Source organism: Chiloscyllium plagiosum, unplaced genomic scaffold, assembly GCF_037043375.1.
Source record: "Chiloscyllium plagiosum isolate Xiang-an unplaced genomic scaffold, Cpla_swu_hap1 HiC_scaffold_36, whole genome shotgun sequence".
NCBI classification, from domain to species: domain Eukaryota; kingdom Metazoa; phylum Chordata; class Chondrichthyes; order Orectolobiformes; family Hemiscylliidae; genus Chiloscyllium; species Chiloscyllium plagiosum.
This window is the reverse complement of record NW_028270174.1, coordinates 20583535-20596631: the sequence shown is the minus strand read 5'-3', so window position 1 is coordinate 20596631 and position 13097 is coordinate 20583535. Positions and strand designations below refer to the sequence as shown.

The 13097-nt window shown below is 40.1% G+C and overlaps 1 protein-coding gene across 4 annotated transcripts in view; it reads right to left on the bottom strand.

Moving 5' to 3' along the window:
* evc (EvC ciliary complex subunit 1) overlaps nt 1–13097 on the bottom strand; it is a 50784-nt gene that overhangs the window by 3602 nt on the left and 34085 nt on the right. For 2 of the 4 annotated variants that reach the window (XM_043674235.2, XM_087980035.1), the window contains exons 16-19: nt 9164–9308; nt 7908–8019; nt 3807–3933; nt 1330–1420 (exon numbers count right to left, since the gene is read on the bottom strand). In XM_043674235.2, the coding sequence (XP_043530170.2) occupies nt 1330–1420; nt 3807–3933; nt 7908–8019; nt 9164–9308 (475 nt within the window). Of the gene's footprint in view, nt 1–1329; nt 1421–3806; nt 3934–7907; nt 8020–9163; nt 9309–13097 lie in introns of those variants that run through there. The other 2 variants (XM_043674236.2, XR_006309074.2) reach the window with 2 other exon arrangements.

Sequence of the window (13097 nt, the reverse complement as noted above, 5' to 3'; positions counted from 1 at the left end):
TTTTGAAACTGGATGTGGGTTGGAATGATGTGAGACTGAGACTTTGTGGCTGAGTCATCAATGGTGTGGAGGAATGGTGTTCTTGCTGTCAATGAAAGCAGGTCAAATTGTGCATACTGAAAGTGCTCTGGACATTAGTTTGGAGTCAGACAAAATACAGATAATATACCATAATAGTCAGAGCTATAGAAAGCACCTGGGAGAAGAAAATGAAATGAGGACAACTTCAAACTTGCCTGTGTTTAGGAATTGTATGTTCTGGCCCATCATAACATGATTTTGGACATGTAATTATTGACACTACTCTTTCACTTGAAATAAAGATAAGGAATTAATAGGTTAGGTAAAACTGGTGCCATCAACATAATTTTTTTACATGTATGTCACTGTTGATTTGAGGTGATCAAAAGATGGGGGTTGTAATTGCGATGGCAAGGTCTGGTTACTATAGGTAGAATGCTGCTGTCAGTACTACTTCCTCTGTTAGCCTAGGGGCTTTCTAGTAGTTAGCAGTGAGGGATGAACTATGAATTAATCTTAGCAGAAGCCCATTTATCTTAGGATAATAAAAAAAGAGATCAAAAAGACAGTGTGTCTCCATGAGCAGGCTTAGCTCTCTGAACGCTCTCTGACCAAAGGGCCTCTAACTGGTGCTCCACCCAATGGGTGTGTTATACATTAGCTTCAGCTCAGCTCATGGATTCGCCCCTTTCTATCCATTGCCACATATAATAGGTTGAAAAGAAAAGCCATTTCTCAAGAAGTACGAGTTATATTTGGGCAGGTAAAGATGGAAATGGGCAATACCATCAATGGGATTGATTGGAAAAGTTTAGAACGAACAAAAATGCTAAAAGCTGCAGATTTCACTAACCCGCACAGCCACGATCATAAGGAACAGGGAGGTTTCAATGTTATGGATGGGAAGGCATACAGTTGGACTGAAAAGTTGTTGGCTAAGACCGTTGTATATTTGCATTGTAGTGAAATATTCAAGGCATAAAGGATGGAGAGTTTAGAAATGTGATAGGCGGAGGATAGAAAAAAAATAGCAGATCACATTCCGCAACATTTAATTTAGCACATCACATGCCATATACACACACATAGGATATTAAGTAAAATGGAATAAGTTGCTAAATAACAAATACAACATCCTCTACAGAAGCAGAAGGTAAGAAAGTGCCTGGCTATATATTGAGAATGAAGCAACTGTGATTTTCATTTGTTCTTGAATCTCTGCATTTAGTTAGTGTCAATCTCAACTCAAAGAAGGTCCAGAACTCTTGAGATTTTAAACATTTAAATAAAATTAGAATAGGTAACTACCTGAAAGGAATTTCTTCTCCAGCATCTTCCAATCAGCTTTGGGAACTCTTGCTAAAGCAGCAAGTTGTGACATGAATTTCTTTTCTGCTACCTAAAAAGTGAATTTAGAAACAGAAAGTATGTTACCAAAGGACAAACCTTTCCTATGTGAAATCCGAATAACAATTTAAAACAATCACTAACTTGATATCAAATGGCACTGCATTAACAATTTCATTCAGATTCCAGGACAAGTATTGTGGCAAATACAAAAACTGTCAGTCTAGAACAAAAGGGCAGTTCTTCTGAAGTTTTTGCAGAAATATAGGAGCTTTAGTACTAGGCTTCAATAGAAACTCTTCCATTCCCCAATTCAAGCATTTCATGTCTTTATAAAAAATAAAAATTCATGCAATGTCATTAAATGACACGTTAACATTGAAATTGTGAGGAAAAACTGCTGGATTACAGTTCCAAGTATTGAAACACAACAAAAATATTCTGTCACTCAACCTGATTTTGCAAGATAAAAAATTAAAATACTGGCATTTGAAACTGCCTATTTTCCAGTTGGAAGAGGAAACAAAAGGGTTATGCCTGATACGCAAACAATGTCTGTAAAACACCCAATTCCATATAAGCCCCTAGAAAGTATGATCATTATTAATTGATAAGGGCCTCTCAAGAAATGCAAGGCCACCCTGAACAACTGGGCTGCTTTATGCAGAATGAACATTTTGGTTTTGAGGCGTGGATACATTTTGTTTTAAAAGGTTTAAGGAGAGCAGATGTGTGTCTTTGATGAACCACAATACCCCAGCTTTATCTTGATATCTTGTTCAGTTCTCTGCCTGGTGGCAGGTCTGATCCACAGCACCAAGAGCTTCATCTGGGTAGGGTACGGAGGCAAGTTCCCAGTCTGGCACAGATGGAATTAGGTCTGAACTATGTGCTGTAGGCACTCTCTGATCCACAGACCATCCATCCGAATGGCCTTGCAAGAAACCCAAAGTTGCTATGGCAACATATATTCCTACATAGTTAAAAATCACAAACACCAGGTTATAGTCCAACAGGTTTAATTGGAAGCACACTAGCTTTCGGAGCGACGCTCCTTCATCGGGTGATTGTGGAGGGCTCGATCGTAACACAGAATTTATAGCAAAAATTTGCAGTGTGATGTAACTGAAATTATACATTGAAGAATTGATTGTATAATTTCAGTTACACCACACTGCAAATTTTTGCTATAAATTCTGTGTTACGATCGAGCCCTCCACAATCACCTGATGAAGGAGCGTCGCTCCGAAAGCTAGTGTGCTTCCAATTAAACCTGTTGGATTATAACCTGGTGTTGTGTGATTTTTAACTTTGTACACCCCAGTCCAACACCGGCATCTCTGAATCATATATTCCTACATGCATGCTGTAGAGTGGAGCTTTGAATAACAATGGTGGAAGCTGTAGTTTCTTGCAGTAGCATGCTGACCAGGAATCTCGTCTGCTCTTACTGACAGCGGTGGCTTGTGTTGGAAATATTTACAAGTTGATATTCAAACTGTTTGACAGCATTATGAATGTACCTTCCTTAACCATCATGTCTGAGAGTGGAGCCTAAATCCACTGCTTACAGGCAATGATGCTACCCACCGTGCCACACCTTTGTCCTATTCCACATACCACCTCCTTTTCAAGCAAGGCAAGTGACCTCCTCACATTCCTATACTGAAATAAGGTGAAGATGGAACAGGCATTAATATCGAAATCAATGGCACAGTTTTGGCCTGTCTTCAAAGTTCCATTTCATTCTAGAACTAAAAATAGACCTATCACATCAATATTCTGTCATCATCCAGTGCTGACAAGTGTATTTGCAGAAGTAGTCAATCTAAAGAGAGAGCAGAAGACTATTCAATTGAATTGCCCTTTTCATAATTTGCGTCAACTCTTCGAATTGTCATATTTCTGTCTCTGTTGATCTAATTGATTTCCATTGATCTAGTTCAGCACATATTGTGGTGTAAGTGTTTTTAAAAAAAAACTTCTGAGTTGTACAACTTAAGCTAAACTAGGCTATAAGTTATGGGTGGATATGATTTGTTAATTTCATCCTGTCAGTTATATCTGATTAAATTTCATTTGGAAAGCCACAAGTATTAGTCCTGCAGAATTTGTAATGATACTGTTGTTAGCTATCTGTTTTTGTTAACTAGCTGAGGAGCAACTTAATAAATTAAATGAAATCCTGCATCAAGCTGCTGATGCACCCTATTGCTGATTACTTTTTTCTTTCAATTTCACTGGTTGTTTTTACATACAACACCTAAAAACTACTGAGCTGAATTTCTTAAGATAGCCAAGATTTTAATGCGTATTAGTCTTATTTTAAATTGCTTAATGTCTCCACAAAAACAGTGGGTAATGAATGCCTTACAGAAGCATTAATAAACTAATAACACAGAATTGCTACTTTGTTTATGATGACCACTGTTTTACACCTTTAAGTGTGAATCAACCTGCTCCTTCAGTTGATGAAGCAGCACTGTCCTCTGTGTTAGGAACTCCATATTTGTCTCCTCTTCAAGCAATAACATGGATATAGTCCTTTTCTGCCAGAGCACCAATCTGTTAGCAAAAATAGAGTCAGAAACACTTATATTGAAGTTAAATGCTCTACTCTCCCAGTTTCTGTTAAATGAATTGTACAGCCTTATCTATTAGGCTATATAGTGATAGGATAGTGATGCTCATAGCAGTTATCTCTGAAGTATACAATAGCTTATACTACCTAAAGTCTTTAACATTATTAAATGTCTGAATACAAGAAGGTACTGTTATTTTAGCATACATTGATGAAATCCAGCATGCTAGCATGTTAGAATTGTTCAGAATAATCAGATGCATATATTATAGAGGGATGAACACAAAATTACTCTTCATTCAGCTATGAGCAACAACTAATTCAATTTAACTGGGAGGAAATGCTGGTACATAACGTCACTGACTCTTTTTCTAAGGATTTTCAAAATTATTAAATTTACTCAGTCTTCATTAACAGTAATTTTTTTTCTTAATTTCTCTTTAACGCAAAAGAAAACGATGAATGCTCATCTTCTTCCATTTCATCTTCTTCTGGCAGCCCCAGATTCGCCAATTTTTCAAAAAAATCCCAAATTTTACTGAAAGGTTTCCAGGTGTCAGAATGGCAGAGTGGCTCAGTGGTTAGCACTGCTCCCTCACAGTGCCAGAGACCTGAGTAACTGTCTGTGTGGAGTTTGCACATTCTCCCAGTGTCTGCGTGGGTTTCCTGAGTGCTCTGGTTTCCTCCCACCGTCCAAAGATGTACAGGTTAGGTGGACTGGCTATGCTAAGTTGCCCATAAGTATCCAGGGATGTGCAACCAGGTGGATTAGCCCTGGGAAAAGCAGGGTTACAGGGATAGGGTAGGGAAGTGGGTCTAGCTGGGGTGTTCTTCAGAGAGTTGGTGTGGACTCAATGGGTCAATTACCCGCTTCCACGCTGTACGGATTCTATGATTCTGTGAATTATTTCACGGGGTCTGACGGGTTTGTTTTAGCTTTGAAAACAAAATTCTTTCAGCTCCAATCCAGCAGTCAGTTTAAACATGTTTTTTCTGGGCTCTGTGCCTGCTGCTTTCCTAAAGGCATATAGACTTCAGTGGATTTTTCACATTATGCACTCTAATTTGCTGTTTCGTATAGTCTTTTTGGTGGATTTATCACACTATTGTTTAAACCTTGGAAATAACCAAAGTCCAGCACTAGTTACCATGTCACATAATGATATTAGACTAAGGATCAATCACTCCTTGCAGATTGATTAATGGTGTGTTTATTTAAAACAGTAAAACATATTACAAGTTATATAAAAAAATACAGCAGAGCAACTGAATGATGCCTGCTGATTAATGCTCATGATGGATAATAGGTGCGTGGGTCTAGAGATGGAGGACAAACAGTGATGGGTAGAAAATAGGAGCTATAATGTGCCATGAGATGATCTTGGCATTTGAAGGACAATGGGAGAAAGACACAAGATGGTACAGGGACTATGGGGGGACATGGGAGTGGCTGAAAGATCAGAGGTTGGCATGGGTGGAGCATCGAGAATGACGGGGTGTGGGTAAAAGGGTGTTTTTCATTTAATTCTTTATTTTAGGAAAACCTTGCAGGGCATGGTGGCACAGTGGTTAGCACTGCTGCCTCATAGCACCAGGGTCCCAAGTTCGATTCCAGCCTCGGGCGACTGTCTGTGTGGAGTTTGCACATTCTCCCCGTGTCTACGTGGGTTTCCTCCGGGTGCTCCGGTTTCCTCCCACAGTCCAAAGATGTGCAGGTCAGGTGAATTGGCCATGCTAAATTTCCCGTAGTGTTAGGTGCATTAATCAGGGGTACATTTTTGGTAAAATGGGTCTGGGTGGGTTGCTCTTCGGAGGGTCGGTGTGGACCTGTTGGGCCGAAGGGCCTGTTCCCACACTGTAGGGAATCTAATCTAATCTAATACTGGAGCCTCCTCAGGCAGTTCTGATCAAGCTGCCTCATGAACCAGGCATTCTCATAGACTTTCTAGGAGAAAGTGAGGACTGCAGATGCTGGAGATCAGAGCTTAAAAATGTGTTGCTGGAAAAGCGCAGCAGGTCAGGCAGCATCAAAGGAGCAGGAGTATCAACGTTTCGGGCATAAGCCCTTCTTCAGGAATGAGGAGGGTGTGCCAAGCAGGCTAAGATAAAAGGTAGGGAGGAGGGACTTGGGGGAGGGGCATTGGGAATGCGATAGGTGAAAGGAGGTTAAGGTGAGGGTGATAGGCCAGAGAGGGGGTGGGGACAGAGAGGTCGGGAAGAAGATTGCAGGTCAAGAAGGCGGTGATGAGTCTGAGGGCTGGGACTGAGAAAAGGTGGGGGGAGGGGAAATGAGAAAGCTGGAGAAATCTGCATTCATCCCTTGTGGTTGGAGGGTTCCTAGGTTGAAGATGAGGCGCTCTTCCTCCAGGCACCGTGTTGCCATGGTCTGGCGACGGGCCAAGGACCTGCATGTCTTTGGCGAAGTGGGAGGGGGAGTTAAAGTGTTCAGCCAAGGGGCGGTTGGGTTGGTTGGTGCAGGTGCCCCAGAGGTGTTCTCTGAAATGTTCTGCAAATAGGTGGCCTGTCTCCCCAATGTATAGGAGGCTACATCGGGTGCAGCGGATGCAGTAAATTCTGTGTGTGAAGGTGCAGGTGAATTTCTGACGGATATGGAAGGATCCCTTAGGGCCTTGGAGGGAAGTAAGGGGGGAGGTATGGGCGCAAGTTTTGCATTTCTTGCGGTTGCAGGGGAAGGTGCCGGGAGTGGAGGTTGGGTTGGTGGGGGGTGTGGATCTGACGAGGGAGTCGTGGAGGGAGTGGTCTTTCTGGAATGCTGATAGGAGTGGGGAGGGAAATATATCCTTGGTGGTGGCGTCTTTTTGGAGGTGGCGGAAATGACTTTCCCCAGGTGACCTGGGCAGACTGCCAGTTTAGTTAATCCTCAAATCTATATCAAAAATCGAAATATGGGTAGCCACTTTTAATAGTCTTGTTTGTGGAGCTGAGATTTCTCCCAATTCAGTGACACAGACAGAGAAAGAAAATCAGAACCATGGTGTCTTAACTTCATTAAGTTGTACAAAGTTTTACACTTCTATAAATAAATTGTTTGAATTCAGAAACTATCTCTGCATTCCTTGGAAATGAATAAGTTAAATCAGATAAACAACTACAGAAATTCAAACCAAACAGAACAAGTGGTGACAAAAATGCACCATAACACTAGATTATTTTCATTTACAAAGTTTATGTTATTATCAGCACTGATGTAATACCAGAGTCAAGAGTGTGGTGCTGAAAAAGCACAGCAGATCAGGCAGCATCCGAGCAGCAGGTGAATTGACGTTTCAGGCAAAAGCCCTCCATCAGTAATGTGACTTTTGGGTTGGGGCTGAGAGATAAATGGGAGGGGGTTGGGGTTGGGGGGAGGTAGCTGGGAAAGCAATATGTGGATAAAGGTGAGGGAGAAGGTGATAGGTCAGAGGGGGCAGTGATGACGGGTCCAGAGGACAGTGCCAACTTGGATGCTTGGGCCTGGGATAATGTGGGGGGAGGGGAAATGAGGAAGCTGTTGAAATCCACATTTATCCCATGTGGTTGCAGGGTCCTAAGACGGAATGTGAGGCGCTCTTCCTCCAGGCACCAGGTGGTAACGGTTTGGCGGTGAAGGAGGCCCAGGACCTGTATGTCCTTGACGGAGTGGGAGGGGGAGTTGAAGTGTTCAGCCACAGGGCGATGGGGTTGGAGGGTGCGGGTGTCCCAGAGATGTTCTCTGAAACGATCCGCAAGAAGTCGTCCTGTCTCCCTGATGTAGAGGAGACCACGTAATACCAGATCACTATTGCCTTATCTCAAAATTCAGCTTTAAAAAAAACATGCTGGGTCTTTAAGAATGAAATCAACTAAACACACCAAACCATGCAATATTGCACAGATAGTGTAGTTTCCAAACGGTTTTGCACTAATTTTCCCACTGTTAAAATCTCAGTGAAAGATCACAATCTAAAATTTTACTCACTGGTGCTGAATTCTTCTGGGTAGAAGCGGATTTGCTTTCACACTGACTAAGTCTGTGTTCAGGTTGTCTTCCAAAGCTTCTTCCTTGCTGAGTTTTTGTCCTTTAAACGTTTCTGTTTAAACAACACACATCACTTAAAATTTCAACTCTCACTACATCACAGCAATTGCAAACACCAAGAAAAGACTCCACTACAAAATTTGAAATACTGAACATCATATTGATTGTGTAAAGGCATCATTTCCTTTTCCTTTGTTAACAAATGTCTACACAACAATAACTTGTATTGACGTGGCAACGTCTGTCACAAAATATCCCAAGTATGAATTATTTCTTTTCTCTACATTGGATTTCTTGTGAATTGTCCTGATAAGCACAAGATGAAAATCTATCATAACAGGTGCAGCTCTTTTTATCAACAAAACTACTGAAGCAGTATAATGTGTCCACAACTCTATTGAAAGTCCAAATTTGAGAACTAATATGCAAGTGATATAACACTAACACATTGCTAAACTGTTTTAATGTAGGATTGGTCCTGCAGCTAACAGTTTAATTGATATTGACTAAATGAATTGGTTACATTTTCAACATATTGCAGTCATTCACTCGACCGAATATATTATACCTGAAATTTTTCAAAACATATATTATGAACTGAATAAAAATGGAAATTTAAAAAATCAAATGGAAATACCATTGCCTTTGCTTTCTTAACATTATCATTAATAATGTCTGCTTATTTCCAGTGATTCACTGTGGACAGTTAACATGTTCTCAGTTAAACCTGACCACTATAGGGAGAACATGTGTCTCAAAATACTACAAATCTATTTTTAAAATCATTGTTCGACTAAGAGGAAGTTGTGGTGCAGTGATAATGTGACTGGACTAGAAATCCAGAGCCTAAGTCTAATGTTCTGAAATGGCAGACAGAAAAATTCAAATTTAATTAAAAATTTGGAATTACAAACTAGCCTAATAGCAGCCATGTTTCAAGTGTTGCTTGCCTGGTTTAACAATGTCTTTTATGAAAGAAAATCGGCCATCCTTACCTGGTCTGGCCTACATGCAACCCCTGATCCAGAGCAATGTCATTGACCATTAAATGCTCTCTGAAATAGCCCTAGCTAACCACTCAGTTCAAGGGAATTTAGGAATAGGCAATAAATTCTCTCCCAGCCAGTGACACCCATATCCCATGAAAAAAAACCCATACACATAAAACTATAGGAAGAATGGAAAAGTATCAAGACCTTGCAGGATACTCAGCTGAATCTTTTTGTCTTTTCGATACAGATCCATGATTTCTTCTATCTTCTGGTAATAGTTCTGGATTAGATTGGTTATACCTTCCATTGTCACATAGACACTTTCAGTTGCTCTCTCCACTAATAGATTCTTCAAAGAAATTGAATGTATGCAAGTTAAGATTTGTATAATTATGCCTTAAATATTATAGAAAAAACAATTCCACACAATGTCAGTGCATTAGCTTAATTTTAAATACACCTTGATATTTAACATTGCGATTCAAAAAATTAATTATAAATATCTATGCAGACTCAAACTTTGATGAGAAAATTAGTAAGGTAATCTCACGTCTTTTAGTTCAAGGAACCTGAAGATTTGTAGCTCAGGTTGAGGTCCTGGATGCAAGTTTGCTCACTGAACTGGAAGGTTCGTTTTCAGACGTTTTGTCACCATACTAGGTAACATTGTCAGTGAGCCTCCGGTGAAGCACTAGTGGTAATGACTTAGAAACAAGCAGGCAAAATGTGTCCAGAAACCCTAGCCACTCTCCCCTTACTCAAAGACATCTCAGAAATGACTACCAGACTATTCAGATTTCTTGGCATCATGGTAGCCCACAAACCCACCAACACGCTTGAAGGACCCTATAAATGACAACAAACAAAACTAGTGCCATGTACAAAATACCTTGCAAGAACTGTAACAAACACTACATTGGACAAACAGGCAGAAAACTAGCCACCAGGATACATGAACGTCAACTAGACACAAAAAGACATGACCCACTCTCACTAGTATCATTACATAGAGATGACGAAGGACACCACTTTGACTGGGACAACACATCCATCCTAGAACAAGCCAAACAGAGACACACATGAGAATTCCTAGAAGCATGGCAATCCAACCAGAACTCTATCAACAAACACATTGACTTGGATCCCATTTACCACCCCTGAGGAAAAAAAACAGGAAATGGCATCACCAGAGGAAATGACATCACCAACCCAAGGAAACCTAGACACATAAACAAAAAGCAGGCCATACCACCAGTGCTTCACCAGAGGCTCACTGATGATGTTACCTAGTATGGTGACGAAACGACTGAGAACAAACCTTCCAGCTCAGCAAGCTAACTTACATCCAGAACCTGAAGAATTTATTGAGACATCAGGGTAAATTTTCCAGAGTTGTGATTCTGGCAATGAAACCTTTCATAAACAAAAATTTCTCATGGCCCACAGACCTCTGCACTCAAATTCTCTGACTGTTGTTAAAAAATATCAGTCGTATGTTTTAGAACATAACTTCTAGGTTGAAGACTGAAATGTTCAAATATAAGAAAATTGAAGACACTTGATAAGCCAGTAGACACTCTAATGTGGTTGGAAATTCAAAGGAAAATCTTTTTTTATTTGTGGGATAGTGGTAAGGGGTATTCATACCTCAGATTATAGTGTTTTTTCTGCAGGAGATGGGTAGCCTCAAAGCTCCTCAAAAAAGCCTTTAAATTTTTGGCATAAATCGGTGAGGTTTGAATTATGTGCATAATATCCCCAGATCAAAGAAGCACTGAAAGCAAAATATAAAAAATGCACAACTTTTTCTGGACATTTTGGTGGAGACAGAAAGTCCATATTTTTCACAATGAAAGTTGGAACTTATTCATATGAGTCCCAAATACTCAAATGCGCACAATTAAGGTAAAGTTGACAAGCTTATATATCTATTTTGAAAATCCCAGATGTGTCCTATTGCTATATAAAGCTAAGGGATGTGAATGGGACTAAAGTTTTGGTGCTGCCCCTGTGACTTTGACAGAAAAGACAGTTGATTTGTGTTAATTGCTAGAATCAGAATAGAGAAAACTGTCACCAGTTGCGATTTTAAAAGAGCTGTGGACTAGTAGCAAAAGGTTTTCAGAAACCAAAGGGATTTTCAGATCTGAAGCCATAACGAATGCAGTGAGCCCCATGCTTGATCTGAGGAGTCTATAACTGTGAGGTAACAAAGGAGGCTTTTCTAGCTGGATGCTAGTTAAAGGATCCAAGAAATCTTGCATCATGGAGTACAGCTGGAACACAATGGAAGAGCTAAGTAAAGACAGCTATGGCATATCCTGGGTCCAGAACTAAATGAACGCTAAAGATCCTGCAGAATGTAGGGGAACTCTTGGATGGAAGTAAAATTTGAACTCTGCAAAGTGTATTTGTTTACACAACATAATGTTAAGCTAGTGGTGCTTTCGTTAATTAACTCCTGTACCATAAAGATTTTTGTTTAACATGTCAAATCATGTAATATATTTTTCTCAGTTAATGATTAGGAATTTGAATTTCTTCCTAAAAGATACTGGTCTCTACCTAGATCCAAACAAAGTTGAAGTGCCAGGTGTGGAAGACAATTTTGTTATGTTTTCACCATCCTTCAGTATGATGGATTCAAGATGAAGATTATGTAGCACATTGATTTGACATCAAAATGGAGTGGGAATGAATTTAGCTTTTCGCTAATCATGTAAAATGGATAACATCAAACTGGTAACTCTCAACATATCTCCCTTGCTTTTCCAATTGGACACGTTGTATAATGAGAGACTTTTCCAATATCACTGATCTCACTATCACAAAGGTAGAATTACCGAGTTCTGAAGAAGGTTCCCTAGACCTAAAAGGTCAACTCTGCTTTCTCTCCACAGATGTTGCAAGACCTGATGAGTTTTTCCAGTAATTTCTGTTTTTGTTTCTGATTTCCACCATTCGCAGTTCTTTTGCTTTTTTGTGTAGAATTACCCTTGATATGTTTAATGCAGAAGAGCACCCTCTACTGTATCTGGTGCACTATTTCAGGCAATGTCACAAAAACAAAGAGACTGTATCTCCTTATGCATTAGTCCAATTCTAAACTGCTACACTTATTCCATTAAAGGTAAATTTATTTCTCTATTGTTATGGTCTACTTAAAAAGTGTTAACATTTTTTAAAAATTCCAAACAACCAGTTTTAGCCTCTGCTATAAGATTTCACATTTCTGAACACAACAAGGTGATTCACTTTGGGACGAATAACAGGAAGCCAGAATACTGGGTCAATGGAAAGATTCTTGGTAGTGTGGATGTGCAGAGGGATCTTGGAGTCCATGTACATAGATCCCTGAAAGTTGCCACCTAGGTTGATTGTATGTCTTAACAGCACTATGTGTTAGGCTTTATTGGTGGAGGGATTGAGTTCCAGAGGTGCAATGTCATGCTGCAACTGTACAAAATGCTAATGTGGTCGCACTTGGAATATTGTGTAGAGTTCTGGTTGCTCCATTACAGGAAGGATGTGGAAGCATTGGAAAAGGTGTAGAGGACATTTGCCTGGATGTTGCCTGGTCTGGAGCGAAGGCCTTATGTGGAAAGGTTGAGAGACTTGGGTCTGTTCTCATTCAAAAGAAGAAGGCTAAGAGGGGATTTGATAGAGACATATAAGCTGGTCAAAGGATTAGATAGGTTGACAGTGAAAGTCTTTTTCCTAGGATGATGACGCCAGCTTGTATGAGGGGGCATAGCTGCAAATGGAGGGGTGATAGATGTCAGAGGTAGGTTCTTTACTCAGAGTGGTAAGGGCATGGAATGCCCTGCCTGCCAATGTAATTAGCTCAGCCACATTAGGGACATTTAAACAATCCTTGGATAAGCATATGGATGATGATGGGATAGTGTAGGGGGGTGGGCTTAGATTAGTTTACAGGTCGGTGCAACATCGAGGGCCGAAGGGCCTGTTCTGTGCTGTATTGTTCTATGTTCTAATTGTAATGTGTAGAAAAGTAAACAAAATGACCACTACTAACATTATGGCTCACAATTACGTACGTGCACTCTGTTTAATTCTTACATTCCCCAATAATGTCTTTATAAGATACATCAAGCTTAAAGGCCTTTATTTCCGTAGG